The sequence below is a fragment of the Dromaius novaehollandiae genome, unplaced genomic scaffold, assembly GCF_036370855.1.
Source record: "Dromaius novaehollandiae isolate bDroNov1 unplaced genomic scaffold, bDroNov1.hap1 HAP1_SCAFFOLD_37, whole genome shotgun sequence".
NCBI classification, from domain to species: Eukaryota; Metazoa; Chordata; class Aves; order Casuariiformes; family Dromaiidae; genus Dromaius; species Dromaius novaehollandiae.
Genome location: NW_026991398.1, coordinates 3,015,102 through 3,040,769, shown reverse-complemented (window position 1 = coordinate 3,040,769; position 25,668 = coordinate 3,015,102). Strand labels below are relative to the sequence as shown.

General features: G+C 53.0%; 2 protein-coding genes across 2 annotated transcripts; one reads left to right on the top strand and one right to left on the bottom strand.

Annotated features, from left to right (window-relative positions):
• Positions 1-9,282: 9,282 nt before the first annotated feature.
• Positions 9,283-10,218, top strand: LOC135326233 (olfactory receptor 14A16-like). The gene has a single exon (XM_064504082.1). The coding sequence runs from the start codon at positions 9,283-9,285 to the stop codon at positions 10,216-10,218; it is 936 nt and encodes a 311-aa protein (XP_064360152.1).
• Positions 10,219-21,089: 10,871 nt separating this feature from the next.
• Positions 21,090-22,025, bottom strand: LOC135326232 (olfactory receptor 14A16-like). The gene has a single exon (XM_064504081.1). It carries the CDS (start codon positions 22,023-22,025, stop codon positions 21,090-21,092), a length of 936 nt encoding a protein of 311 aa, XP_064360151.1.
• Positions 22,026-25,668: the final 3,643 nt, after the last annotated feature.

Below are 25,668 nucleotides of genomic sequence, written 5' to 3'. Positions count from 1 at the left end.
TCTCCATGCAGAGTGCTGGTAGGAAATGTATCGGGAATTAATAACTGTAAGTACATATATGTGTATATATATAATAAATATATACTGTTAAAGAATAGCGAACTGACACTGTCTAGAGGTAGCTGCTTAGCACAACTTATATAAAACTTGCTTAGCATGAGGCGCTAAATTTGCTGAAACCTTAGGCCACACTTAGATAAAATAATGAACTTTTACTTAGTCCAGTAAGAAAAGGGCCTCAGAGCTGGTTCCAGCTGGGAAGATAAGGAAGTTACAAGCAGTCTGCATTCCTGCATCTCACACTCCAAAAGGGAGGGTGTCAAGGCTTTGAAATAAGACCAGTGCAGCGCATTAGGACCTTGAGGGGCAAAGCCTTAGCTCATTGCTGGGGCAGGGTTGTTATGATTTAGAATCTCCTCCTCCTCCTCCTCCTCAGGACCTTAAGACACAACAGTAAGGCCCAAGAAAAACAGAGGTACAACCATCATCAGAGACTGCAAAAAACCAAGAATAAGGAGAAAAACAGCTTACCTCAGAATGACGATGAGACCCAATGAGGAGCAGGAGACCCCAGACCAAAAAATTACTATTGATCTAACTACCGCATGAGGGGTGGGAAATGTAAGCTGAAAAAACTATAATTGCCCAGGATTTGTTTATGTTAGGGTCCCTCTTCGGAGGCACACAGCTTGAGCTGTAATTACTGCATATGCATCATTAATATTTAATTATTTATTTTGTTTTGAGTTGGCTCCAAATTTTTCTGCGGGAACCTAGGGTCGGGCCCTGTTATGGTGGCCGACAAGCCTATTTTCTGTAACATATACAATAAAAAAAGAAATAAAAAATCCATTCCAATTGATAAAATTGCATAGAGTTATTTTTCGAATAGGTTTCACCTTATGACTAGTAGTCAGTGTTCAGGCCTTTATTCATTTGCCCACAGATAGAGGCTATTGCTGCCTGAGATGCCCTGGGGTGGCTGTGTGCCCATGGGGAGCTGGGAAATGTGAACCAGGACCTACGAGAATCTTTCTGGAGCATTAGGTGGTCACCAGAAGAAGTCTCTCAAGACCTCTCAGTGAGACAACTTATTTCTCTCCCTTGACTAGAAAGGGAAGTCCAGACAATTGCATTAGACATGTGCACTAAAATGGCCTGGCATTGGGTGAGATCAGCCTCATCTCTATGTCACCTCAAATGCAGTAGCACGTCATTTGCCATGCAGGGAAGGAAACGGGAGTGTGGCTAGATGATTAGGGACTGCTTTTGGACATCACTCTAACACAGCTCTGTTGAGGTTTGTGCAGATTTGGCCATCCAAAGATGCAGCATTTCACTGAAGCTGGTCACCCTGCTTGCCCCTATCAGTCGAGAGAGCCCGACACCTCAGAGTGTGACTCACTCTGTGCAAAGAGTGAGGAGTGGCATGGGCAGCCCTGGGCAGGGGGTGGTGTTGGTGCACTGGACTCTGTGCGAGGCACAAAAATATCTGTTTTAATGGTGCAGGCCTGATTATAACAGAAAGGTCTAGAAACAGTCAATAAAAAATGAAACAAGGAAGAAATTAAGAGGATGATCCAAAGCGAAGGAATGTTTGGTTGCAGTTTCCAGGTTTTAACCTTCTCTGTGTTCTTATGGTCCTTCGCTTTGATTTCTTTAATATAGTGGTCTTTTATGGGGACTTCGTGTTTTTTCTTTGTTTTTTTTTGTTTTCAGAAGGAAAGTAATTTTCAGAGCTTGGGTGGGAAGCAGTCACTTGGTCATGGACGTGTGGTGCCACTGCAGGTGCCCTGGTCCCCTCTGCCCAGTCTCCCTCTGCAGCTCCCAGGGGCTCCGGTCTCCCGCAGGTCCCCTGCGAGAGCTGCCAGGCCCAGGCAGGTGCCTCAGAGACCCCAGGGCCTCTCCAAGTGCCACTGGGTGCTTGTGGTTGGACACCTGAGCTCTGCCTGGAAAGGTGAAGAACTGTTTTCAAGATTTCAAAAATATGACACCACTTTCATCAGCTCAAATGATTGGCTAATTTAAAGTCAATGTTTTCCTGTGATGAAACGGTAGAAATCTTCAGGAAGGGTCTTAATCTGGGGAGAAGAAATATTGATCTGCCCTTGACTTTGTGTTTCCACTGCTCTGTCTAGTAGGCTGTGGATGAAATATCAGTGATCTCTCACATATTTCCACATGTCCTGATTAAACTGATCATTTCTAAAGTCATCTTTGCATCAGACGATCTGGGCATATGCACTTTCCCTAGTTTTCCAATTTTCCTCCCTCCTCCCCTTGCTCTTTACTCATTCAGATACCTCTCAACTCTCCAGTTGCTGCTCTGAGCTTCTGGGAGCCTGAAGCTTGCCTCGTCTTTCAGCAGTCTCATTGTCTCTTTAGCCAACTCCTTTGTTCTGCTTCTTGTCTATCCCTTCCTATCTATCTGTCAAAACCATTTCAAGGAAGGTTATGTCTTGTGGGCAGTGGAGCTCACTGGAGGCAGCTTGGACATACAGTTGAGGAGTGTCTTTTATCTTTTATCAAACTGTTTCAAATTTTATTTTTGTTTGATCACAATTAAGACAAATCCTTCTGTGTCTCTGCAGCTAGTTCTCTAAGGAAAGCAGGTAGGAGTAGGTGCACATGAGCTGTAACCTTCAGCTACAGAATTGAGAGGAAAAAGGTTAGATTTTAACCAGAGTGATCTAAGTCCCCAGTGGCTGATGAGGGAACTGGCAGGGCTGAGGAACTGGGGAGGAAGGTTGTCCATACATGTCTCCTATCAAAAATACTGCTTTTCCTACATGTCCAGACTTCATTTGGAGACCCAGTGGGTCAGTATGAATTGGAAAATGTGGGTATCGCTTATTCTGAAAACTGAAGAATAAAGAAAGCTTCAGAAGCTGACATCTTTTGTTTTCAGGTGCTCTTTGAAATCTGCCTAATTTCACCTGAAATCTTCCTAATTAGCCACACAAGACTTGAAAAACTGAAGGGAATTATGGAAAGAGGCATGGCTCCTTAAAGGGTTTTTAATGACCACTTGGGTGTATTTGGTGCTGAGCCCATGAAACACAGTTGCTGAGAAAAGACTCAACAAACCTCTCAAGAAGTTAAAGTCAGAAGCAAATCCCAGGTTTCTTGGAGTGTTAACAGGTCCCACTGAGGGCCATTACCAACAAACACTCCCCAGGGGCTGATTAGAGCAGAAAGCTGGAGGCCCTGATTGCAGGCAGGCAAAGGCAATGTGCAGGTGGCTGTGATGCGAAGTCAGCCTTGATGTGTGTTATCAAGCAGAGCAGCCAGGCACTGACAGCCAGCCCCTGGGTAGGGTGATCCTTTCCATCCTGCATTGCTCAGGGCTCTTCCTGGGGGCAGTGTGCAGTTGGGGGTGTGCAATGCCAAATGCTAGACCACAATACGGCACCTCCTGGGCTCCCAAGGGACAAGGAGGCAGCAAGGCCACAGTGCTTTGAGGAATGGCGTCTTCTCATGGGCTTCGGTGGCAGAGACTCCAGCCATCGCAAAGAGAACAAAGACCTGGCTGTGTTGGGAGGTGTCAACCTTGGTAGTGCCCCAGGCCATCTCCACCACAGGCTGTCCTATGCTTTCCCACGCCTGTGCCTGTTTCCCTGCAGACTGTAGACACTGAACCTGCTTCCCCACCTTGCTCTCACCCCGGGATCTCCTGATCTCTCCTGATGTCTCCCTGTCCTCACTTGCTTCTCCTTGAAACACAAAGCCAGGGGCTGATCACAGACTCCCTCTGGGTGACCTGTAGCACCACAGCACTGCCCTACGAGTGACATTTCCCTTGACCTCCTGGCTGTGCTCCTGCTCAGACAGCCCATGATGCTTCTGGCCTTCTTTGCTGCCAGGCAATGCTGCTGGCTCATGTTTTGCCTCTGTCCACCAGGACCTTCAGGTCCTTTTCCACAGAGCGGCTCCCCAGGCACTCAGGCCCCAGCCTGTAACACTGTGGCGTGTTGGTTTCTCCCAGGTGCAAGACCTGGCATTTGTCCTTGTTGAATCTTTGGAGGTTCCTGACAGCCCATTCCTCCTGCCTGTCTAGGTGCCTCTGAATGGCAGCCCTCAAGCATATGACTGCCCCCCTCCCCCACCTCCAGTTTGGGGTCATCCACAAGTATGATGAGTGTTACCTGCTCCATGTAACTAGTACAGATGATAAACAGGACAAGTTCCTGGGGAGAGATCAGTGGTGCTGCACTTCTCCCTGGCCTCCAAGAAGAGTGCTACCCATTTACCATTGCCCCCTGACCATCCAAGCAGCTTTTACGCATCTGGTTGTCTACTCTTCTGGACTGTAACGTTCTAACGTGCATACAAGAATATTGTGGGAGACAGTGTCAAACACCTTGCTGAAGTCTGGGTAAAAGACATTGACTCTTCTCCATCCACAAATACAGTTATTTATTCATAGCAGGCAATCAGGTTGGTGAGGCACAATCTACCCTGGGTAAATCCATGCTAAGTGTTCCCAGGCACCTTCTTCTCCTTCATGTGCCCAGAAATGTGACCTGGGAGGATTCATTCCATGACTCCCTCCTCACCAAAGTGAGGCTGAACTGCCTGCACCTCCCCAGGTTGCCCTTGGGGCCTTTTTGGAAGATGGATGCAACATTTGCCTTTCTCCAGTCATTGGGACTTCACCCCATCTCCACAACCTTGCAAAGATGGTAGCGAGTGGCCTTGCAGTGACAGCAGCCAGCTCTCACAGCATCTTCACATGCAGCCCATCCAGCCCCACTGACTCGTGTAGTTTGAGTTCTCACAAGGAATCCCTCACTAACCTCATCCACCATTGGCTCTTTTTCTCCTCTGGAGCCCTGACTCTAGGCACAACAGCCCAGGAGACCTTGCTTGTGGAAATGGAAGCTCAACCATGGGCTGAGTTCCTCAGACCTATCTGCATCTGCTGCTAGAGGATTCCCTTCCCATTTAGCAGGGCGGCCACATTTCCCTTTTTATTCTTTGATTCTTACTGGAGCAGTAGCAGCTCATCTTCATGCCCTTGACATCCCCTGCGAGGGTCAATCCTAGGGGAGCTTTTTCTTCCCTAACACCATGCCTATGACACTGGACAATATTTCTAAATTCCTCCTTGGCCTCTCCCTTCTTCCCCCTGCTGTATGCTGCCCTAGTACCCTGACTGGTCATGGTGACACTTGTTACCAAGAGCCAAAGACACCGTGTGTGCCATGGCCCCACTTCAGAGCAGAGCCATGCTGGCATAGATAGCAGGTGGCACTGTAATGGTGAAAGGAGGTTCCCACTAAGAGAGCAAACCCTGCAGTGCCCAAGGCCCGGGAGAAACAGAGCTGGGCTGTGCTGAAATGGCAGGAAGGGGTTTGCTGCCTGAGCTGATTCACAGCACCATGGGGCCTGTGACAGAAGTGAATCCATCTCCAGGCAGGACAAGGTGCCTCTGAAGAAGTCTCTGGGCCTGGGCAGCCTGAGATCCAGGCACTCTGTGGACATCATTAGCCCAGTCTCTGTTCATATCATCTGGGGGTGAGAAGATGTTCAGGGGGAGGAGAGCAGGAAGGGTTTGCGAGTGCAGAGACTAGAGCGGAGACCTTGGTGTGATGTGCCTTTCCCATTTATGCAGCATGCTTGGATGCAGATGGGAGGGACTTGGCCTAAAGGCAGTGGTGGGATTCATTTGTCTGGGCATAGGTAGAAAAACCTGAGATAACCTGGGGGGTTTGCCCAGCAACCCCTCCAAAAGGGCACTGTTTTCCCATAGGTCCCACCCATGCAGTTGTGCTAGAAACCCCAGACATCTGACATGGACCTGCCTGACTATTTTGATGTCATTATACCAAGTGTCTGCACTGAATTACATCAGCAGTTTGCACTGTAGGCATCTCTGTGTGTCTCGGCTTCATAGTGAGTGGTGCTCTAACAGTAGTGGGCATCTAGTGCCCTTTGAGATGGGCAAGGAAATTCCCCATCTGGCCCCACCTGATGCTGCAGGAGGATGGGAGTTACACAATCACTCCAACAGAACAAGTACACACTGGCACATGTCTTGGACCATCTCTGTTTCTTCACATTTTGCCAGGTGTTTGTGTGAGAGCAACTGACTCCCACCCTCCATCTCCAGTGACTCCAAAGGGAGCTTAGACAAGGAGCTCATGGGCAGATCTCTCTGTTGTGCTCACTTCAGCTTGGGCAAGGGGAATCTCAGCTCCTGTGTGTTTGTGGATATAATGGGAGGGATCTGAATCCCACTGCAGCCCAGGGCCTTCTAAACCATCATGAGATGCCCAGATTGACTCATCTGAATCAATACCTGAACCATGTGTAAGTGAACTCCCTTTTTGTCCCCATCTAGTTGTCCTGCTTAGTGAAGAGATGGGAATAGGGGCTTCCAGAATGGGATGTTTCCACCACTTGCAAATAACCATCCACTGATGAGACAAATTGCAATGCTGGAATCAGTCTTCCTTCAGTGTTTAGAGAGGGACCATCAGTGATTATTTTGGTTTATTGCAGTGAACATTTCCCAGGAGGAGGGAGCACGAGGGACAGAGACATTTGTGTCTTCAGCTGGGCCTCTGCTCCTGAGTGGGGCCAGGCTTCACAGAAAGACGGAGCTCATGGCAACCTGGCAGCACTGCCCAGACACAGCTGTGTGCAGGAGCAGCTCCTCTGCCAAGAGCAGCAGGGCTGCGGGCACTGCCTGCTGCTGCTGACATGGGATGAGAGAAGGCAGCGAGAAGTGGAAGGCAGTGTGGAGTGGGAGGACAGAGGAGAGCTCATTGTGGGAGGAATCTTCACAGCCTTTGACATGGTAAGTCTCTGGCTGCAGGGCAATGCTACTGAGGTTCCTGGAGGGGTCTTCTGAGCCCAGCCTGTAACATGGGATGATAGGCATTTTAATGCTCTCTCTCCTGGATTATCCAGGGCATAGCAGGAGGAGGAGATGCTTCAGAGCAGGATTCTCTGCCTCAGTCTCACAGGGACAGGGCATCCTGCTACTGGACAGGGCAGCCTGCTACCTTCTTCCAGAGATACTGCAGCAGTGTGCTGCTGGGGTGGGCACCCAGGTCTGCACAGGGCAGTGATTCAGAGCAGCATCCCTGTGCCCCAGGGTGTTGTGTGCTGAGGGCAGTGACTCTGCCGCCTGCGAGGGTCAGCACTCAGCCTGCCTGGGGAGCTCCCCACGGCACTGAGGGAGAAGCTCTGGGTGGGAGGATCGACCCCTGGCCAGGCAGGTTCGTTCTCCCATCAAGAGGGTGCTGCATGGGTCAAGGCTGCTCACAGCTCTAGCTCATGCACAGGACATGTCCAAGGGGTGTTTGCAAGAGGAAGATCAAGAGAAGGGCTACTTCCAAGGGAAGGAGCTTTCCTTCTGGTGTCTCTGCTTTCCATTTTCTCCTTAATTTTAGCAGGGAGAAAAAAGGAGAGTTTTCTGTTTTGGCAAGGAACTGGGACTCACAAACCTTCCCTCTCAGAGATCAGGAGGTCTGGGAGAAAGCTCAGCAAACCCCTTCAACCCCACCTCCACCTACAGAGAGCATCAGCATCACCTGTGTGGTCTCCCTGGGGTTTATGTTACCTGCTCCTTAGGAACTGCAGGCACAGAGATGCCTCTGGACAGTGCACTGTCCCGGGAGGTTTCTGTCGGGCAGATCTGAGCACACAAAAGGTGTGATGCGGTCTGTGAGCAGTGCCTGGGAAAAGATGTTGGGAGAGAGAAAGGTCCCAGGAGAGACTGCTCCAGGCAGCAGAGACAGGCAAGGAAGGAGATGGAACTGCTAAGAGAATCATCGTGGGAGGATGGATTTGGGCAAGTCATGGTCAGTCCCTCCAGTGAAAACACATTGCACTGAGCAAGCCCCCCCCACATCTCTGCTCCCACCCAGCAGACCCTCTGTCCTGACAGCCATGGAGTCCAGGCCACGAGCTGCCTCCTCTGCAACCAGACCTCCAGCAGAGGAGAGGGGCATCTCTCCTGCCAGGGGCCTGTTTAGTGCTGCCCGACAAAGGGGCTGAGAGTGACTGCCCTGCAACGTCACCATCTGCCAGGTGGCATGCCCAGCAGGTAAGGTGAAGGCTTTCCCGGGTGAAGGCTTTCCCACGTGTTCCTGTGTCTCTCTCCTTGGCTCTCTTGGCAGCAGGATCATGGTGTTGCTCCTTGTTTCCTCTCTTGTCTCTGCTGCTCCTGTTCTTCTCTCGGGCTCTCCGGAGTGGATGAGTATTCAGCTGCAGTTCAGACACCACCACTGCGAGTTGGGCAACAGAGGGGTCTGCATGGAAGTGAGGGGTCTGCAGCCCCCTTCTAAGCTGTGCAGCCCCAAGAAATGCAGTCTTTTGGGTTCAGAAATGAGCTGATCCTCCCTTAAGGAGAGCCCATCTGCAGTCCTCCTGGTCCTTTGACCATTTCCCTGGGGTGTCCTGCCAGGCTGCGAGCTCCAGAAAGGCACTGCTGTCTCATAGCATATATGTAATAGCTGAGAGACAAATGAAGAAGGTGCAGAGATGCTGAGAGTATGGAGATGGTTGTGGGAGGCTCCATATGGGCATCTGAAGAGAGCCCTGTGTGTGCTTGGCTAGAAGGGGAGTGTGGAGACCTCCCTCTGGTGCCTGGAGAAAGGGTGAGAAGGCTGGAGATCTGCACTTTGAAACTGGACCCCTTTGCTCTCAGCCGTGGCTGGTTTCCTTTTAGGGCAACATATGAGTACAATTGTCCACCAGCTCATCAAGGTAGGAGGACAGGACAGCAGGGAACAAGACTAATAGACAGACTAGCTGTCTTCACGCTGCAACAAGGGACAGTAAATCCATTTATCTCAGAACTCACAGTAGAAACGGCAAGGATTTCTACCTTTGAGGAACACCCCGCAGGGGTGACAAGGACATCTCAAAGAAAATAAAATATCCCTAAAACTCTGTTCCTCAAACTTCCTTCTTTAGAATTGGGAGTGAAGATGCTGGAAAGCCCTTCTATGTGATGAGTGTATTTCACCTGACAGAAATGGTGAATGTCAGAGTTAATCACTCCCATTCCCCTGTTCCCACTGCTGTACAGCAGGACAGACTCCTCTGGAGTGCAGAGGCAGAGGCCCCTGCTCCTCACAGCAGCACACTCAGCCAGTGCAAAGTGGAGCCCAAGCAAGGGAGCTGCACAGAGATGCTCTCAGTAAAGAGAGAGGCAAAGTGGGGGGTTGTATGAGAACAGCAACAACTGGGTTTTTTTGCTTGTAGTCTCTCCAAACTTCTCAATGTGTTTTCTCCTTTGGACAGTCCCCCATGCCCGAAGATAGCAAAATGTCCAACAGCAGCTCCCTCAACGAGTTCTTCCTCCTGGCTTTTGCAGACACACGGGAGCTGCAGCTCTTGCACTTCTCGCTCTTCCTGGGCATCTACCTGGCTGCCCTCCTGGGCAACGGCCTCATCATCACAGCCATAGCCTGCGACCACCACCTCCACACCCCCATGTACTTCTTCCTCCTCAACCTCTCCCTCCTCGACATCAGCTCCATCTCCACCACTGTCCCCAGATCCATGGCCAATTCCCTGTGGGACACCAGGGCCATTTCCTATTTGGGATGTGTTGCCCAGGTCTTCCTGGTTGCATTCTTGTTTTCAGCACAGTATTCTGTCCTCACAGTCATGGCCTATGACCGCTACGTTGCCATCTGCAGACCCCTGCACTATGGGACCATCATGGACAGCAGAGCTTGTGCCAAAATGGCAGCAGCTGCCTGGGGCAGTGGTTTTCTCAATGCTCTCCTGCACACTGCTAACACATTTTCAACACCACTCTGCCAAGGCAACACAGTGGGCCAGTTCTTCTGTGAAATCCCCCAGATCCTCAAGCTCTCCTGCTCAGAATCCTACCTCAGGGAAGTTGGACTTATTGTGGTTAGTGCCTGTTTAGGCTTTGGGTGTTTCATTTTCATTGTGGTGTCCTACGTGCAGATCTTCACAGTCGTGCTGAGGATCCCCTCTGAGCAGGGCCGGCACAAAGCCTTTTCCATGTGCCTCCCTCACCTGGCCGTGGTCTCCCTGTTCATCAGCACACCAATGTTTGCCTACCTGAAGCCCCCCTCCCTCTCCTCCCCAGCTCTGGATCTGGTGGTGTCTGTTCTGTACTCGGTGGTGCCTCCAGCAGTGAACCCCCTCATCTACAGCTTGAGGAACAAGGAGCTCAAGGAGGCCCTGAGGAAACTCATTCAAGTGGTATTAGTTCAGCAGCAGTAAGCTGCCTATTCACAGGTGATTTCTAATTTTCTCAGACAGCTCTCATGCTTTGGGCATTCTCCCTCTAATACTCGTGTTTGTACAGAAGTTTTTGAATTCATCCCACATCTCCAGACACACAAACCCAGTCTGTCTGACCCAGAGGCCTTCTGTGAATGTGTCTGTCACTGTGTCAGAGCTGGCCTGTCTCTAATAAAAGGGGATTTCCTCAGTGCAGTGCTTGAAATCTGGTTTCTTCTTCCACAACTGGAGGCAAGAATTCACCGAAGGGCTTTCACCCTGAAAAGGACTGTTGCTTTCTGGGAGGTCTCCATGGGGTCAAGGCGATGAGCTCATGGGGTGCTGTGTTAGGGAATGAGGGCTGCATTCAGCTCTGACTTGTGGGTGCCCAGTGCTCCTGGAGGTGCTGAATGGTCAAGCGGTATCTGCCTGGGACTGTCTGCCCTATGACAGGGCTGGTGACAGATGCCCACAGTGGGGACCCTGCAGGCATGGAGAAGGGAGCCTGGAGAGTGGTTCATGTCACCTTCTTTGACAAACCCCGGGTTGCTTCTCAGGACACACCTGAACACAGCCTGAGCCATCTGAAATGCCCTGTGATTGCTCAGAGCATCATCCATGGCCACAGACCCCTTGGTAGGGGGTTGTCAGGTGCAATGATGCCCATCCAGCTGGGCCTGCTTCTCACCCCAACCACCACGGCCAGTGCGGAGTCACCCCCTGGCCCTGGGACACCACAACCCGCTCGCTCTGCAGAGCAGCACCGCCAGCTCGGGGCCCTGCGGGGAGCACAGGGGAGGCTCCAGGAGTGGCCAGGCAGGCCAGCACTGATGCCCTCCCTGGGGTGAGGACACACACCGGTGGGTTTGTGGGGCAGAGCCAGGTCTCATGGAGGGGAAGCAAGACATGCCGGGCGCAGGAGAGTGGAGGCCATTTGCAGCCCTGGCTGCACAGCCCAGGTTTATGGGCGAGTCTTGCTGTGCGGCCAGCTCGTTCCTGCTGGGCTCAGTGCCTGTATGGAGGGGAAGAGCCAGGCCTAGGCAGCCTCTCTCCTGGCCCAGACCCCAGCAGGCCCTGGGGACGGCTGTGTGCTGACCCCTGCGTGGGACATGGCCAGGGCTGGGCAAGGTACAGAAACTGTGGAGGCTGCCAAAGCAGGAGGGCTGTGGGGAGATGGGGCACCGAAGACTGTCGCAGGGACTGTGCCAGGGGGATGTTGGCCTGGCCCAGGAGCTCTTGTTCTTGCTCCAGCTGTGCTGGAGCAGAGGCCGAGGACCAAGAGGTCCCTCAGGCAAAGCTGTGCTGCTTGGGGAGCTGCCCTGAGCACCACAACAGGCAGAGCTGTCAAGATTTGTCACAGGAAAACATGTTACCAAAGACCTCATGTATGCAAAGACTTTGATTGGAAGTGGTGACATGCTGGCATGGATAGCAGGTGGCAATGTAATGGTGAAAGGAGGTTGCCACAAAGAAAGCAAACCCTGCAGTGCCCAAGGCCAGGGAGAAACAGAGCTGGGCTGTGCAGGAATGCCAGGAGAGGGGTTTGCTGCCTGAGCTGCCTCTGCAGCACCTTAGGGCCTGTGGCAAACTTGAACCAATCTCCAGGTAGAACAGGGTGTGACTGAAGAAGCCCCTGGGCCTGGGCAGCTTGTGATCCAGCCACCCTAAGGACACCGTGAGCCCAGTGCCTGTTCTTATCATATTGAGGAGTGAGAAGACATTCAGGGGGAAGAGAGCTAGAAGGGTTGGAGAGGGTAGAGACTAGAGCAGAAACCTTGGTGTGATGTGCCTCTCCCATTTAGGAAGTGCAGTTGGATGCAGACAGTGCAGATTTTGCCTAAAGACAGTGATGGGATTCATTTGTTGGGGCACAGGCAGGAAACCTGAGATGCCCTGGGACACTGCCCCGGCAACCACTCTGAAGGGGCATGCTTTTCCTGTAGGTCCCATGCTGTATCTGCTAGGGACACGTGGTTGTCCTGGACATCCCAGGCATCTGAAATGGCCCCACAGGCCTATTTCTGTGTCATTAAATGAAGTGTCTGCACTGAACCACAATAGCTGTTTTTAACATTGGGATCTTCAGATGTCTCAGCTCCCTAGTGAGATAAGCTGTGGTTGTAGTAGGCATCCAGGGTCATTTGAGACGACCAAGAAGATTCCTCATCTGGCCCCCACCTAATGCTCCAGAAGGATGTGGGTCTCATAGTTGCTCCATCAGAGCAAGCAGACACTGGCACATGCCTGGGACCACCTCTGCCTCTTCAGCTGTCACCAGGTGTTTGTGTGTGTCCAGCTGACTCCCACCCTCCATCTCCAGTGATTCCAATGGGAGCATAGACAAGGAGCTCCCATGCAGACACCTCTGTTGTGCTCACTTTGGCTTGGTAAGGGGAATCTCACCTCCTGTGTGTTTGTGGGGTTCACAGGAGGGATCTGAATCCCACTGCATCCCAGAGGCTTCTAAACTGGCATGAGATACCCAGAGAGACTCATCTGCAACAACACCTGAACCACGTGTCCATGAGCTCCCTTCTTGTCCCTTTTCTAGGTGTCCTGCCTAGTTAAGAGATGGGAATAGGGACTTCGAGAGTGGGACATTTCCACCTATCACAGATAGTCATCCTCTGATGAAATAAACTGCAGTGTTGGAATCTGTCTTTCTCCACTCTTTACCAAAGGAGAATAAGTGATTATTTTAGTCTACCTGAGTGAACATTTCCCAGGAGGAGGGAGCACAAGGGACAGAGAAATTGAGGACATCAGCCGGGCCTCTGCTCCTGAGTGGGGCCAGGCTCCTGGGATGGAGGGAGCTCATGGCAACCTGGCAGCACTGCCCAGACACAGCTGTGTGCAGGAGCAGCTCCTCTGCCAAGAGCAGCAGGGCTGCGGGCACTGCCTGCTGCTGCTGACATGAGATGAGAGAAGGCAGCGAGAAGTGGAAGGCAGTGAGGAGTGGGAGGACAGAGGAGAGCTTCTTGTGGGAGGAATCTTCACAGCCCCTGACACGGTAAGCGTCTGGCTTCAGGGCAATGCTACTGAGGTTCCTGGAGGGGTCTTCTGAACCCAGTCCATCCTATAACTGATAGATTGAGTCATGAATTCAGTGACCTGTGGCAGGACAGGTTCATTCTCCTGTTGAGAAGGTGCTGCATGGATCAGAGGTGCCAGCAGTGCGAGCTCATGCACAGGTTATGTCCAAAGGGTCTTTTCAGAGGAAGGTCAAAAAAAGGCTAATTGAAAGGGAAGGAGTTTTCCTTCTAGTAAAAGCTCGTTAGTACTACTAAAACTAGAAAAAATACATCCTAATTTTGGCAAGGAGAAAAGAGGAAAGAGCCTTCTGGTTTGGCAAGGAACATGGACTCTGAAACCTTCACTCTCAGAGATCAATAGGTCTGTGAGAAACTCCAGCAAACCCCTTCAACCCCACCTCAGCCGACAGACAGCACCAGCAGCACCTTTATTGCCTTTTAAGAGCTTTTCTGACCTGCTCCTTAGGACCTGTGAGAACAGAGATACCTGTGCCCAGTGCCCTGTCCTGGGCAGTTTCTGTAGGGCAGAACTGAGCACACAGAGGGTGGGAAGGGGTCTGGGAGCACTGGCAGGGAAAAGATGTTGGGACAGAGAAAGAGCTGCCGGCAAGGACAGTGCCAGGCAGCAGAGATGGGCAGGGAAGGAGAGGGAACTGCTAACAATCATTATGGCAGGATGGATTTGAGCAAGTCTTGGTCAGTCCCTGCAATGCAGACGGCTTCTTCCGAGCAAGCCTCCCATGTCTCCTCTCCCACCCAGCAGAGCCTCTGCCTTGACAGCCATGGGGTGCAGGGCATGAGCCGCCTCCTCTGCAGCCAGACCTCTGGCAGAGGAGAGGGGCTTCTCTCCTACCACGGGCAAGTTTACTGCTGCCCAACAAAGGGGCTGAGAGTGACTGCCCTGCGATGTCACAGTCTGGGAGGCAGCATGCCTGGCTGGGTAAGGTGAAGGCTTTCCCGAGTGCCTGTCTGTCTCTCTCCTTGCCTCCCTTGGCAGCAGGATCATGGTGTTGCTTCTTCTTTCCCCTCCTCTCCATGCTGCTCCTGTTCTTCTCTCGAGCTCCCTGGGGTTGGGGGTTTTTCAGCTGCAGTTGAGACACCTGCCCTGCGAGTTGTGCAAGAGAGGGGTCTGCACTGGAGTAGAGTGTCCGCAGCCCCCTTCTAGCCTGTGCAGCTCCAGGAAATGCAGTCTGTGGGATTAGGAATTGAGCTGACTGTCCCTTAAGGAGAACCCATCGTCAGTCCTAATGGTCCTTTGACTGTTTCCCTGTTGGGTCCTGCCAGGCTGCGAGCTGCCCTCTAGAAAGGCACTGCTGTCTCACAGCATCTCTGTGATATCTGAGAGGCAAACAAAGAAGCTGCAGAGGTGCTGAGAGCATGGAGATTGTGGTGGGAGGCTGTATATGGGCATCTGAAAAGAGCCCTGTGTGTCCTTGGCTAGAAGGGGAGTGTAGAGACCTCCCTCTGGTGCCCTGAGAAAGGCGGAGAAGGTTGGAGATCTGCACTTTGAAACTGGACTCATCTGCTCCCAGATGTGGCTAGTTTCTTTTTAGGGCAACATATGAGTGTGATCATCCCCCAGCTCAAAGAGGTGGGAGCACAGGACAGCTGGGAACAAGGCTAATAGACAGACAAGCTGTCCTCACTCTGCACCAAGTGGCAGTGAATCTTTTTGTTTTTAAAGACTCATAGTAGAAATGCTGAGAATTTCTACCTTTGAGGAACACTCCCCAGGGGTAACAGGGGCATCTAAAAGAAAATAAACCCCATTTAAAAAATCCCTAAAACTCTGTTTCTCAACCCTCATTCTTTAGAGCAGGTACTGAAGACATTGAAAAGCCCTTCCACAGGATGAATAGATTTTATTTGACAGAAATTATGAGAGTCCGAGCTGTTTACCTGCATTCCCATGTTCCCACTACTGTACATCAGGACTTGCTCCTCTGCAGCCCATGGGCAGAGGCTTCTGCTCCTCACAGCACACTCAGGCAGCACAAATCAGAGCTCAAGCAAAGTACCTGCCCAGAGATCCTCCCAAAAAAGAGAGACGCAAAGTAGTATTTTCAATTAGATTTTTTTTTCTTTTTCCTTGGAAGGTCTCCCCTAACTTGCCAATGTCTTTTCCTCCTTAGACAATCCCCAAAGCCCAGTGGGACCAAATGACCAACAGCAGCTCCTTCAACGAGTTCCTCCTCCTGGCATTCGCAGACACACGGGAGATGCAGCTCTTGCACTTCGCTCTCTTCCTGGGCATCTACCTGGCTGCCCTCCTGGGCAACGGCCTCATCATCACAGCCATAGCCTGCAACCACCGCCTCCACACCCCCATGTACTTCTTCCTCCTCAACCTCTCCCTCCTCGACCTTGGCTCCATCTCCACCACTCTCCCCAAATCCATGGCCAATTCCCTGTGGAACACCAGGGCCATTTCCTACTCAGGATGTGCTGCCCAAGTCTTTTTCTTCTTTTTCTTATTTTCAGCAGAGTATTCTCTCCTCACAGTCATGGCCTATGACCGCTATGTTGCCATCTGCAAACCCCTGCACTATGGGATCCTCCTGGACAGCAGAGCTTGTATGAAAATGGCAGCAGCTGCCTGGGCCAGTGGTTTTCTCAATGCTCTCCTGCACACTGCTAACACATTTTCAATACCACTCTGCCAAGGCAACACAGTGGACCAGTTCTTCTGTGAAATCCCTCAGATCCTCAAGCGCTCCTGCTCAGAATCCTACCTCAGGGAAGTCAGGCTTCTTGTGGTTAGTGGCTGTTTAAGCTTTGGGTGTTTCGTTTTCATTGTGCTGTCCTACGTGCAGATCTTCACTGCTGTGCTGAGGATCCCCTCTGAGCAGGGCCAGCACAAAGCCTTTTCCATGTGCCTCCCGCACCTGGCCGTGGTCTCCCTGTTTCTCAGCACTGTCATGTTTGCCTACCTGAAGCCCCCCTCCCTCTCCTCCCCAGCTCTGGATCTGGTGGTGGCTGTTCTGTACTCGGTGGTGCCTCCAGCAGTGAACCCCCTCATCTACAGCATGAGGAACAAGGAGCTCAAGGAGGCACTGAGGAAACTGTTCCAGTGGGTCCAAGATCAGCACCAATAACTGTCCCATGTGCATCCACTTATCATTCCCAGGATATTTGGCCTCAAGACTGTATTGTTCAGAAAGTTCAAGAATGTGTTGTTCATTTCTCTTTTTTCTTACTTTTCTTTGATACGCTCTTGCAAAAAAAAAAAAAAAAAAAAAATAGGTTCATGCCACTCGTCCTCAGGAATCTCTTCTTTCAGTCTCACCCAGAGACTGTGTTGAAGCAGGAAGCCAGGCTTCCTCCTTCACCAGCAGAAATGGGGAAACCTCAGAGTCCCTGGTTTGAGTTGCCTTGGATGCCCTCAGGGCAATAAGGAGAGTTTCCCTTTGCAGTGTCTCTTTCAGCACTGACACCAAGAAACCTCAGGGGCACAGAGTCAGGCTCAGACAAGTATAGTCAGGGTGAGACCACGGGTCCGGTGTCCATTAGGAGAGCTCAGCTCCCCTGGCCACAGTCAGGGTGTGATCTCACACCCCGTTTCTGCGAGGGTGGCAGCCAGCTGTCACCGTGGGCTGGTCCCTTCCCTCTCCTGTGCCCCAACACTACAAGTGGAGGGGGAGGGGAGGGGAGGGGAGTCAGGCAGCAGCTTGTGGGGACAGACTCCGTGCTTGACAGTATCATCCCCCCCACTGCCACAGCAGGCATTTCCTCACTGCAGCCTTCCCATGGAGGCTGCAGCTTTCCTGGAGACACATCCCCGCACAGCAGCAGGACTTCTTCTTTTTAGAGTTGTTTTCTTCATTTCCATGCTGACCTTCTGTGCTCTGTGGATATGGCCCAGGAGTTCTCATGACCTGGTGGTGGTAGGCTTGTGTTTCCACGTGCATGTGTCCTGGAAGTACAGGCAGGAGCAGGCAATGGGCACCCTTATGTCAGTCCTGGCCTCCAGAATAACATTTCCACAATAAAAGGGGATCTCCCCTGTGACGTGCCTGAAATCTGGCCTTTCTTCAGGAGATGGAGTCAACAATATGCTTGAGGGGTTGGATCACTAAGAGGTCTGGTGTTCTACTTCCGTACTCCATGGGCTCAAGAGGATGAGCTCAGAGTCCCTGGGTGATCTGTTAGGGACCGAGGGCTGCACTCAGAGCTCATTTCTCAGTGACCAGTGCCAGTGGGGATGGGGAATGGTCTCTGAATTGCCTGCCTGGGGCTGTCTCACAGGTGACAGTGCTGATGAGAGATGCCCATCCTTCTGGAGGGGAATCTGAACCCCCAGGAGAGCTCAGGGGATCTCCAGGGTCAGCGTGTACCTGGGGGAGGGCAGTGAGTGGGGCCTCACAAAGTGAGGGATGGTCCACAGTGGAGTAACCAGAAGGTAGAGCACTAAATCCAGGTATGCATGGGGAAACGAGGGCTCTGCAATTGCAGGAGAGGCAGTGGGGACCCAGGAGTCCCAGGGAAGGGGCCCTGGAGAGTGATTCCTGCACCCTCAGTGAAACACCACAGGCTGGAGCTAGTGTCCCCCCAAACACATCTCCTGCTATTGCCAACATCTTGGGGTCCCTCTGAGCACTGTCCATGGGCACAGACAAGTGCCAGCAGTATCAGTGGTGGTGACACCTGTCCAGCTGGGTCTGCTTCCCACCCCAACCAGCACGGTCCATGGCCCCACAGCAGGGCTGCTCCATGTGGGAAGCGGATCCGGGAGCCGAGGGTGCCAGCAAGGCAGGTGGGGCAGGGACCCACTGATGAGAGGTGCCGTTCTGCAGAGCCTGGACAAGAGGAGCAGAGCAGGCTTGGGGATCCTAACCAGGGTCAGGCACAGTCCAGTGATGGCCAGATGGGACTGCAGGGCTCCTACAGCCCTGCTTTGTGTGGGAGGTTGGACTGGAGACCTCCAGAGATCCCTTCCCACCAAAACTCCTCTGTGAATCCATGAATTCTCAGCCTCTACTCTGGCACCACTGGCACGGGGACAAGAGCACCTGGGGCAGAGCAGAATGAGCTCGGCTGGGAGAGCATCGGGGGAAGATCCCAATGCCCCTCCCTGGCTCAGTCTTGGTGTTTGGAAAACTCCCTCATGAACCCTGAGAGGCTCCATCTGCCTCTTCCAACCTCCCTGTGCTCCTCTCCCATCAGCCAAAGTGGAGTCCAGCATTGCCTGGGGACTCTCTTCCCCATAGGGAGCAGAGGGAGGATCTTCACCAGCCCCACGTTGACTTTTCCACCCCCAGCTTTCACAGTTGCCTGCGCCTGGGTCTGCCCACTTGCCTTCACCATGGTCACAGCTGCACTGAAGCCCATGAAAATCTTGGTGCTCCTACCTTTGAGCTGGCATCCACCCTGAACCTGGAGCCTGATCAGCCACAAAGGCATCACCCCTCCAGTGCCCTGGCCATGCAGCCGAGGGCAGGGGTCTCTGCCACAATTTCCCTGCTCCTCCCCTGCTCCCAGCACTGCTACTGCCGTGCCCATGTCAAACCCTCCTGCTGCCAGACTGCTCCAGGCTCAAGGCAGCTCCAGCTCCCTCCAGGGCTGCACTGGAGCCTTTCAGGAGCAGGCTGAGGTGGGGCTGGCACTGCCAGGGTGGGTTGGGAGAGGGCAGCTCCCCTCTGCCACACTGGGGCTGGGGCTGAGGCTGGGGCTGGGCACAGCATTTCCCTGGGGAGCTCCCTGAGGAGCTGCTCCGGGGGATCCTCCACCTCTGCCCTGGCAGCAGCACCAGTGCTCAGGGTGCTGGGATGGAAGTGCACAGAGGGTGGAAGGGGCATGGGCTGCCCAGGGGGAGCATCGAGACCTTGTCCGTGCATGCAGGGATGGAGTGGGGAAAGCCAGAGCTCAGCTGGACCTGGAACCACAGACCTCGGACATGGAAACTGCTGGGGTATTATTAAATGACTCTTAAATGATCCCCTGGAGTCTGAGGATTCCAAGCACCCAGCCCCTGCCCAGTCTGGGCTGTGCCCCACATGGAGGTCAGCAGACAGCTGTGCTTCAGCATCTGCGGGGTTCTGGTGCAGAAGAGAGGCCATGCAAGGCTGGCCTTTTCCCCTCTATCGGGATACAGGGACCTGCAGGAGGATGGAGCTGGCCATGGACCACTCCACAGCTGGGTGAGCAGCCAGTGCTGGAAAGGGGTGATGTGAGGGGCTGGTCTGGGACAATGGCCCTGGGGCAGCTTCCCCACTGTGTCCGTGCAACACAGGGAACAACCTGGGCTCTCCTCTCCTGCACCCACCATGTCCTGCTGCCTTTCCCAGCAGACCTGCATTTGCCTGCAAGCACATGGCTGTGTGCTCCCACACTGCCGTTCACACGCAGGAGCTGCCTGCTGGCATTTGTCCTCTCCTGGGCCCTTTCCAGACCAGACCAGACCCTCCCCAGCTCTCCCCACCTCCCCTGCCCTCTCCCCAGCCCACCCAGCAGAGCAGACCAGGCTGGGGTGGCCCCACAGCAGTGCCTGTGGCAGGGGGCTGCAGAGCTCTGGGCACTCACCCCACAGCCCCAGCCCCTCTGCAGGGCACAGCAGCTGCTGGGGGGCAGAGAGGGGAGTCAGCCTCCCCATCAGCCCCACACCTGGGGGCCAGCAATGGCACAAGGCAATGGAGGCCAGGCACTCCATGTCTCCACTGCTCTCATGACCAGAGATCCTTAACCCTGGCTGCCTGCAGCCCCTCTGGGCAGCCCCTCTCCCCAGCACAGCACAAGAGTCCTGGCCCCGGGGCTCCTCAGGCAGCTCCAGTGACAGAGCAGCCTGCCCGGAGCTGACACACACGGAAACAGGTTTTCATTTATTCCTCCCCACAAGCACACAATTGCTCCTTTGCTCTTCTCTGGAGACATCCCTGCTCCCTAGAGAGCCTTTCCCAGGTCAGTGTGTCCGTGCTGGCCTAGACGGCCATTCCTGCACCCCTCCCTTGTGCTTCCTGCAAGGCCCTGGGTTGGCAGTGCTGCTCTGCAAGGCAACCAGATGTGAGGCCCCAGGGTGACTCCACACTGGCCATCCTGGTCAGGGCATAGCCATCTGGACCAGCATCATTGCACCTGACAAACCCTCCCCAGGGTCTGTAGCTGTGGAGGGTGCTTGGAGCAATCACAGGCCATTTCACATTGCTCAGGAGGGGTTCAGAGGTGTCCTTAGACCCAGCCCACTCCCTCTCCTGAGACTGCAGAGCCCTGATGTGCTGCATTCCTCGGTTTGGCCCTTCACCTTTAGGTGACTACCCCTGGTTTGGGGGGTCTCCACTCACTGCCCATCCCAGGCACACGCTGCCCCTGGAGATCCCCTGTGCTCTCCGGGTGGCTCCATACTCCCTTCCAGAAGGATGGACATCTCTCACCAGCACTCTAATAGGTGGGACAGTCCCCAGCAAAGACCTCTTGACCACTCACCCTCTCCAGGGGCACTGGGCACCCACAAGTGAGGGCTCCATCCAGCCCTCCCTCCCTCGCACATCACCCTCTGCGCACATCCCCCTTAGCCAATGGAAATCCCAAGCACAGCAACAGGACCTTTTTGGGTGCAATTCCCTGAGTGCATTCTTGGCTCCAGCGTGGGAAAAAGAGCCTATCGTTCGGGTACAGTACTAAGGAGATCCCCTTTTATTACAGAGATGCTACTTGGGAGGCCACCTCTGACACAGTGATAGGCAGATTTACAGAAGGCCTCTGGGTTAGAGAGATGGGCTTTGCGACTTTGGAGAAGTGGGAGGAATACAAACTTGTGCACAAATGTGACTATCGCAGACAGAATGCACAATGCACAAGAGCTGCTGGAGATAAACAGGGAATTGCTTGTGAGGAGAGATGGGCAGCTCATTGCTGCTGAACTAGTACCAGCTGAAAGAGTTTCCTCACTGCCTCCTGGATCTCCTTGTTCCTCATGCTGTAGAGGAGGGGGTTCACTGCTGGAGGCACCACCACGTACAGAACAGACACCACCAGATCCAGAGCTGGGGAGGAGATGGAGGGGGGCTTCAGGTAGGCAAACATGACAGTGCTGATGAGCAAGGAGACCACAGCCAGGTGTGGGAGGCACATGGAAAAGGCTTTGTGCTGGCCCTGCTCAGAGGGGATCCTCAGCACAGCAGTGAAGATCTGCACGTAGGACAGCACGATGAAAATGAAACACCCAAAGGCTAAACAGGCACTAACCACAATAAGTCCAACTTCCCTGAGGTAGGAGTCTGAGCAGGAGAGCTTGAGGATCTGGGGAACTGCACAGAAGAACTGCTCCACAACATTGCCATGGCAGAGTGGTATAGAAAATGTGTTCCCAGTGTGCAGGAGAGCATAGAGAAAACCACTGGCCCAGGCAGCTGCTGCCATTTGGACACAAGCTCTGCTGCCCATGAGGGTCCCGTAGTGCAGGGGTCTGCAGGTGGCAGCAAATCGGTCATAGGCCATAACAGTGAGAAGAGAGCACTCTGCTGACAATGAAAAGAGAAGCAGAAAGACCTGGGCAGCACATCCTGAGTAGGAAATGGCCCTGGTGTCCCACAGGGAATTGGCCATGGATTTGGGGACAGTGATGGAGATGGAAGCAGGGTCCAGGATGGAGAGGTTGAGGAGGAAGAAGTACATGGGGGTGTGGAGGTGGTGGTCGCAGGCTATGGCTGTGATGATGAGGCCGTTGCCCAGGAGGGCAGCCAGGTAGACGCCCAGGAAGGGCAAGAAGGGCAAGAGCTGCAGCTCCCGTGTGTCCGCAAATGCCAGGAGGAGGAACTTGTTGAGGGAGCTGCTGTTGGACATTTGCTCCTATAGGATATAGGAGGATTTTCTAAGGAAGAAGAGACATTGACAAGTTAGGACAGACTTCTGTGAACAATATTTTCTCATAAACCCCTGCAAACACAAGCATTTCATTTCTCCCCATCTCAGTAGGACTGTCATTGAGCTCCATGGCTTGAGTTCTGGTTTGTGCTAGCTGAGCTTGCTGTGAGGACATAGAGATCCTCAGCATTGCAGCTGCACTCAGAGTGAACAGCTGTGACTCCTGGGAGGCAAAAGGAATCACTCTGGCTTTAGTGCAGAGGCAGGAGGGCTCGCCTGTCCATCCCCCTTGTTCCCAGTTGCCCTGTGCTTACACCTCGGAGGTAGAGGACAATTGCATTCATGTTACCCAGAAAGAAATGACACTGCTGAGAGCTGAGGAATGCCAGCTGCAGCCTGACTGCAGCTCATGCCCTTCTTCTAACCTTTTTTTTTTTTTTTTCCTATAGTACAATAATGCAACTGATTTTTTTTTTTTTGTTATTTTTGTTGTGGAAAGAAATGTGTTGAGAGTTGTGTCTTCCTGGTCACTGATGAACGTGTTAAGCAGGACAGATCCCAGTAGAGACCCCTGCATACTCCGTTTGTCACCGTCTTCCAGGTAAAGCACAACCCATTCACAAAAACCCTCTGAGCATGATCATCCAACCAGCTTTTTACCCACCCAATTGTCTACCCAGTGTATTGTAATGCTTACTTGTATACGAGAAAACAATGTGAGACAGTATCAAACACCTTGCTAAAATTGTGGTAAATAACATCCACTACTCTCCTCTCCTCCGCAAGTACAGAGAAGAGCAAGAAGGGTTTGAGAGTGCAGAGAGTAGAGTGGAGACTTTGGTATGCTGCGCCTCCCATTTACACTGCACACATGGATGTGGACAGTACAGACTGTGCCTAAAGGCAGAGGTAGGATTCATTTGTTTGGACACAGGTGGGAAACCGGAGATGGCCTGGGGCACTTGTCCAGCACCACTCCAAAAAGCCATGGCTTTCCTGTGGGTCCCATGGTGTATCTGCTAGAAAAATGCAGTTGTGCTGGATAACCCAGGCATCCGACATGGCCCTGCCAGCCTATTTCTACGTCATTAAATCAAGGGTCTGCACTGAATTACGTTAGGATTTTGCACTGCAGGGATCCCCGTATGTCTCGACTTCATAGTGAGTGGTGGTCTAGCAGTATTAGGCATCTGGGGTCATTTGAGATGGCCAAGGAAATTCCCCACCTGGTGGGGAATCCTCTAGGAGGATCTTGCTCATAGTCGCTCCATCAGAGCAAGCAGACACTGGCACATGCCTTGGACCACCTCTGTCTCTTCAAATGTCCCCAGGTGCTTGTTTATGGGCAACTGGCTCCCACCCTCCATCTCCAGCAATTACAGTGGGAGCTTAGACAAGCAGCTCCCATGCAGACACCTATGTTGTGCTCACTTCAGCTTGGGCAAGGGGAATCGCACCTCCAGTGTGCTTGTGGAGTTCAAAGGAGTCTGCTGAATCCCAGTCCAGCCCAGAGCCTTCTAAACTGGCATAAGATGCCCAGACTGACTCATCTGAATCAATACCTGAACCATGTGTCCCCTCCCTTCTTGTCCCCATCTAGGTGTCCTGCCTAGTGAAGAGATGGGAAGAGGGGCTTGCAGAGTGGGACATTTCCACCTATCACAGATAACCATCCTCTGATGAGACAAACTACAATGCCGGAATGGGTTTCTGTCCTCTGTTTAGAGAGGGACCATAGGTGAATATTTTGGCATGGGGTTTTTCTGCCCCCTGTGCGCACCTTGCCACTTTTCCTTGCACATCTTCAGCAGGTCTCTATTGTCCAAACCCCTGAGCTCCTCTACCCTTCAAGGCTGCCTCCCTTTGCGCATCCCATGGAAGAGCTCCGTACAGCTGAGCTTCCTCTTCACACAAAGGACATCCTCCCTCCTCACCTTCCCTCCTGGTCTCTCCTGAAGAACTTGTAGCCATCAATTGCAGCTCTGTAATCACACAAGCTGTCCCTCCATGTCTCAGCAGCTACTCCACCAATGCCACACTGCCGTGACAGCATGCACAGCTCCAGCTCCTCTTGCCTGTGCCCCAGGCTGAGGGCATTTGTACACATTGGAGCTGCAGCACCTCAGCTGTGGCACCAGGTCCAAGTGCAGCCTTATGACAGGGAAACCTGTTACTGAGTGCCCAGGATGTCACATGTGCAAAGGCTTTGCTCCATAGCAGAGACATGCTGGAGTGGGTGGCACATGGCAATGGGATGCTGAAAGAAGGTGCTGATGAAGAGAGCAAACCTGCAGTCCCCAAAGCCAGAGAGAAACACAGCTGGGCCACGCAACCCAGCTAGGAGAGGGATTTGCAGCCCCAGGTGACTCTGAAGCACTTTGGGGCCTGCGACAGAGGTGAAGAGGATGTCCAAGAAAGGCAAGCTGCTGCTGAAAAGGTCCCTGGTATAGCATAGCCTTTGATCTAGCCATGCTGTGGACATCATTAGCATGTTCACTGTTCATACCATCAGTGGGAGAGAAGATTCAGGAAAAGGAGAACTGTCAGGGTTTGAAAGCATAGGCACACGAGTGGAGACTCTGGTGTGAAGTGCCTCCCAGTCCTGCAGCACCCTGGAGGTAGCCAGGACGGACCTTCCCTCCATGCCATGGTGGTGGTATTCAGTTGCTGGCACACAGGCCCCAAACCCCTTTGAGAGACCCTATGGTGTCTGCCCCGTACTGTGGCATTCAACGACACAGACCACAAGAAGAATGGTGCAAGAGAAGCCTTTATTGAAAACACAATGGCTGGTTATATAGCCATCAGGCTCAACCACCCCTCCAGGTATCTCCTTGGCATTGTGGCATCCTGTGATAGGTAGAAGGCATCTCCTGATGCCCAGCAGGCAGGCAGGACAGTCTAGCAGGACAGGCCCACCGCAGCTGCTGACACGTAGGCAGGAAGACACATGCTCACTGGCAACTCACGTGCACACATTCTGGACACAAATCATAGTTACCAGATCATTACTTTCTGCCTTAGAGATCCTCTGCTGTCCTACACAGCATCACTCAACCTTGGTCCCCAACAATCTGCCTGCTGCTGGCCTATCAGGGACTCAGGCAGAAGTGACCTCACAAGCAAATGCCCAAGCCATTAGCCAAGTGCTAGCCTTGCACAGACAAGTGACCTCACAGCGACCCTCCCAGCAATGTGCCTCCACACAGTCTGTCAGGCACTGAGACAGAGCTGAGCTCACAAACATCTCTCCACCACGTGGCTGCTGCTGGCCTCCCTGCTGCTCTGGAGGAAAGGACCTCAAAGTCAGTTCCCAGCGAGGGGCCTGCTACTGTCTTATCACAGACAGACAGGACACACAACTGTCCTCACCAGCACATTCCCCACTTCACAGACTGCTGCTGGCCTATCGGCTTCTCACCCAGAAGGCACCTCACAGGCACCTTTACAGCCAGGCGCCTGCTGCAGCCCTGGAGGCTGCTGGGACAGGAGGGACCTCCGAGTCAGTTCCCAGCCAGGTGCCAGCTGCTGGCCTGCCAGCTGCTCTGTCTGCAGTGACCTCACAAGGACCTTCCCAGGCAGGGGCCTGCTGCTGGCCTATCAGGGACTCAGAAGGAGATGA

Coding starts and splice junctions, on each gene's coding strand:
- LOC135326232 (XM_064504081.1), bottom strand. CDS start 22,025: ATGTCCAACAGCAGCTCCCTCAACAAGTTCCTCCTCCTGGCATTTGCG.
- LOC135326233 (XM_064504082.1), top strand. CDS start 9,283: ATGTCCAACAGCAGCTCCCTCAACGAGTTCTTCCTCCTGGCTTTTGCA.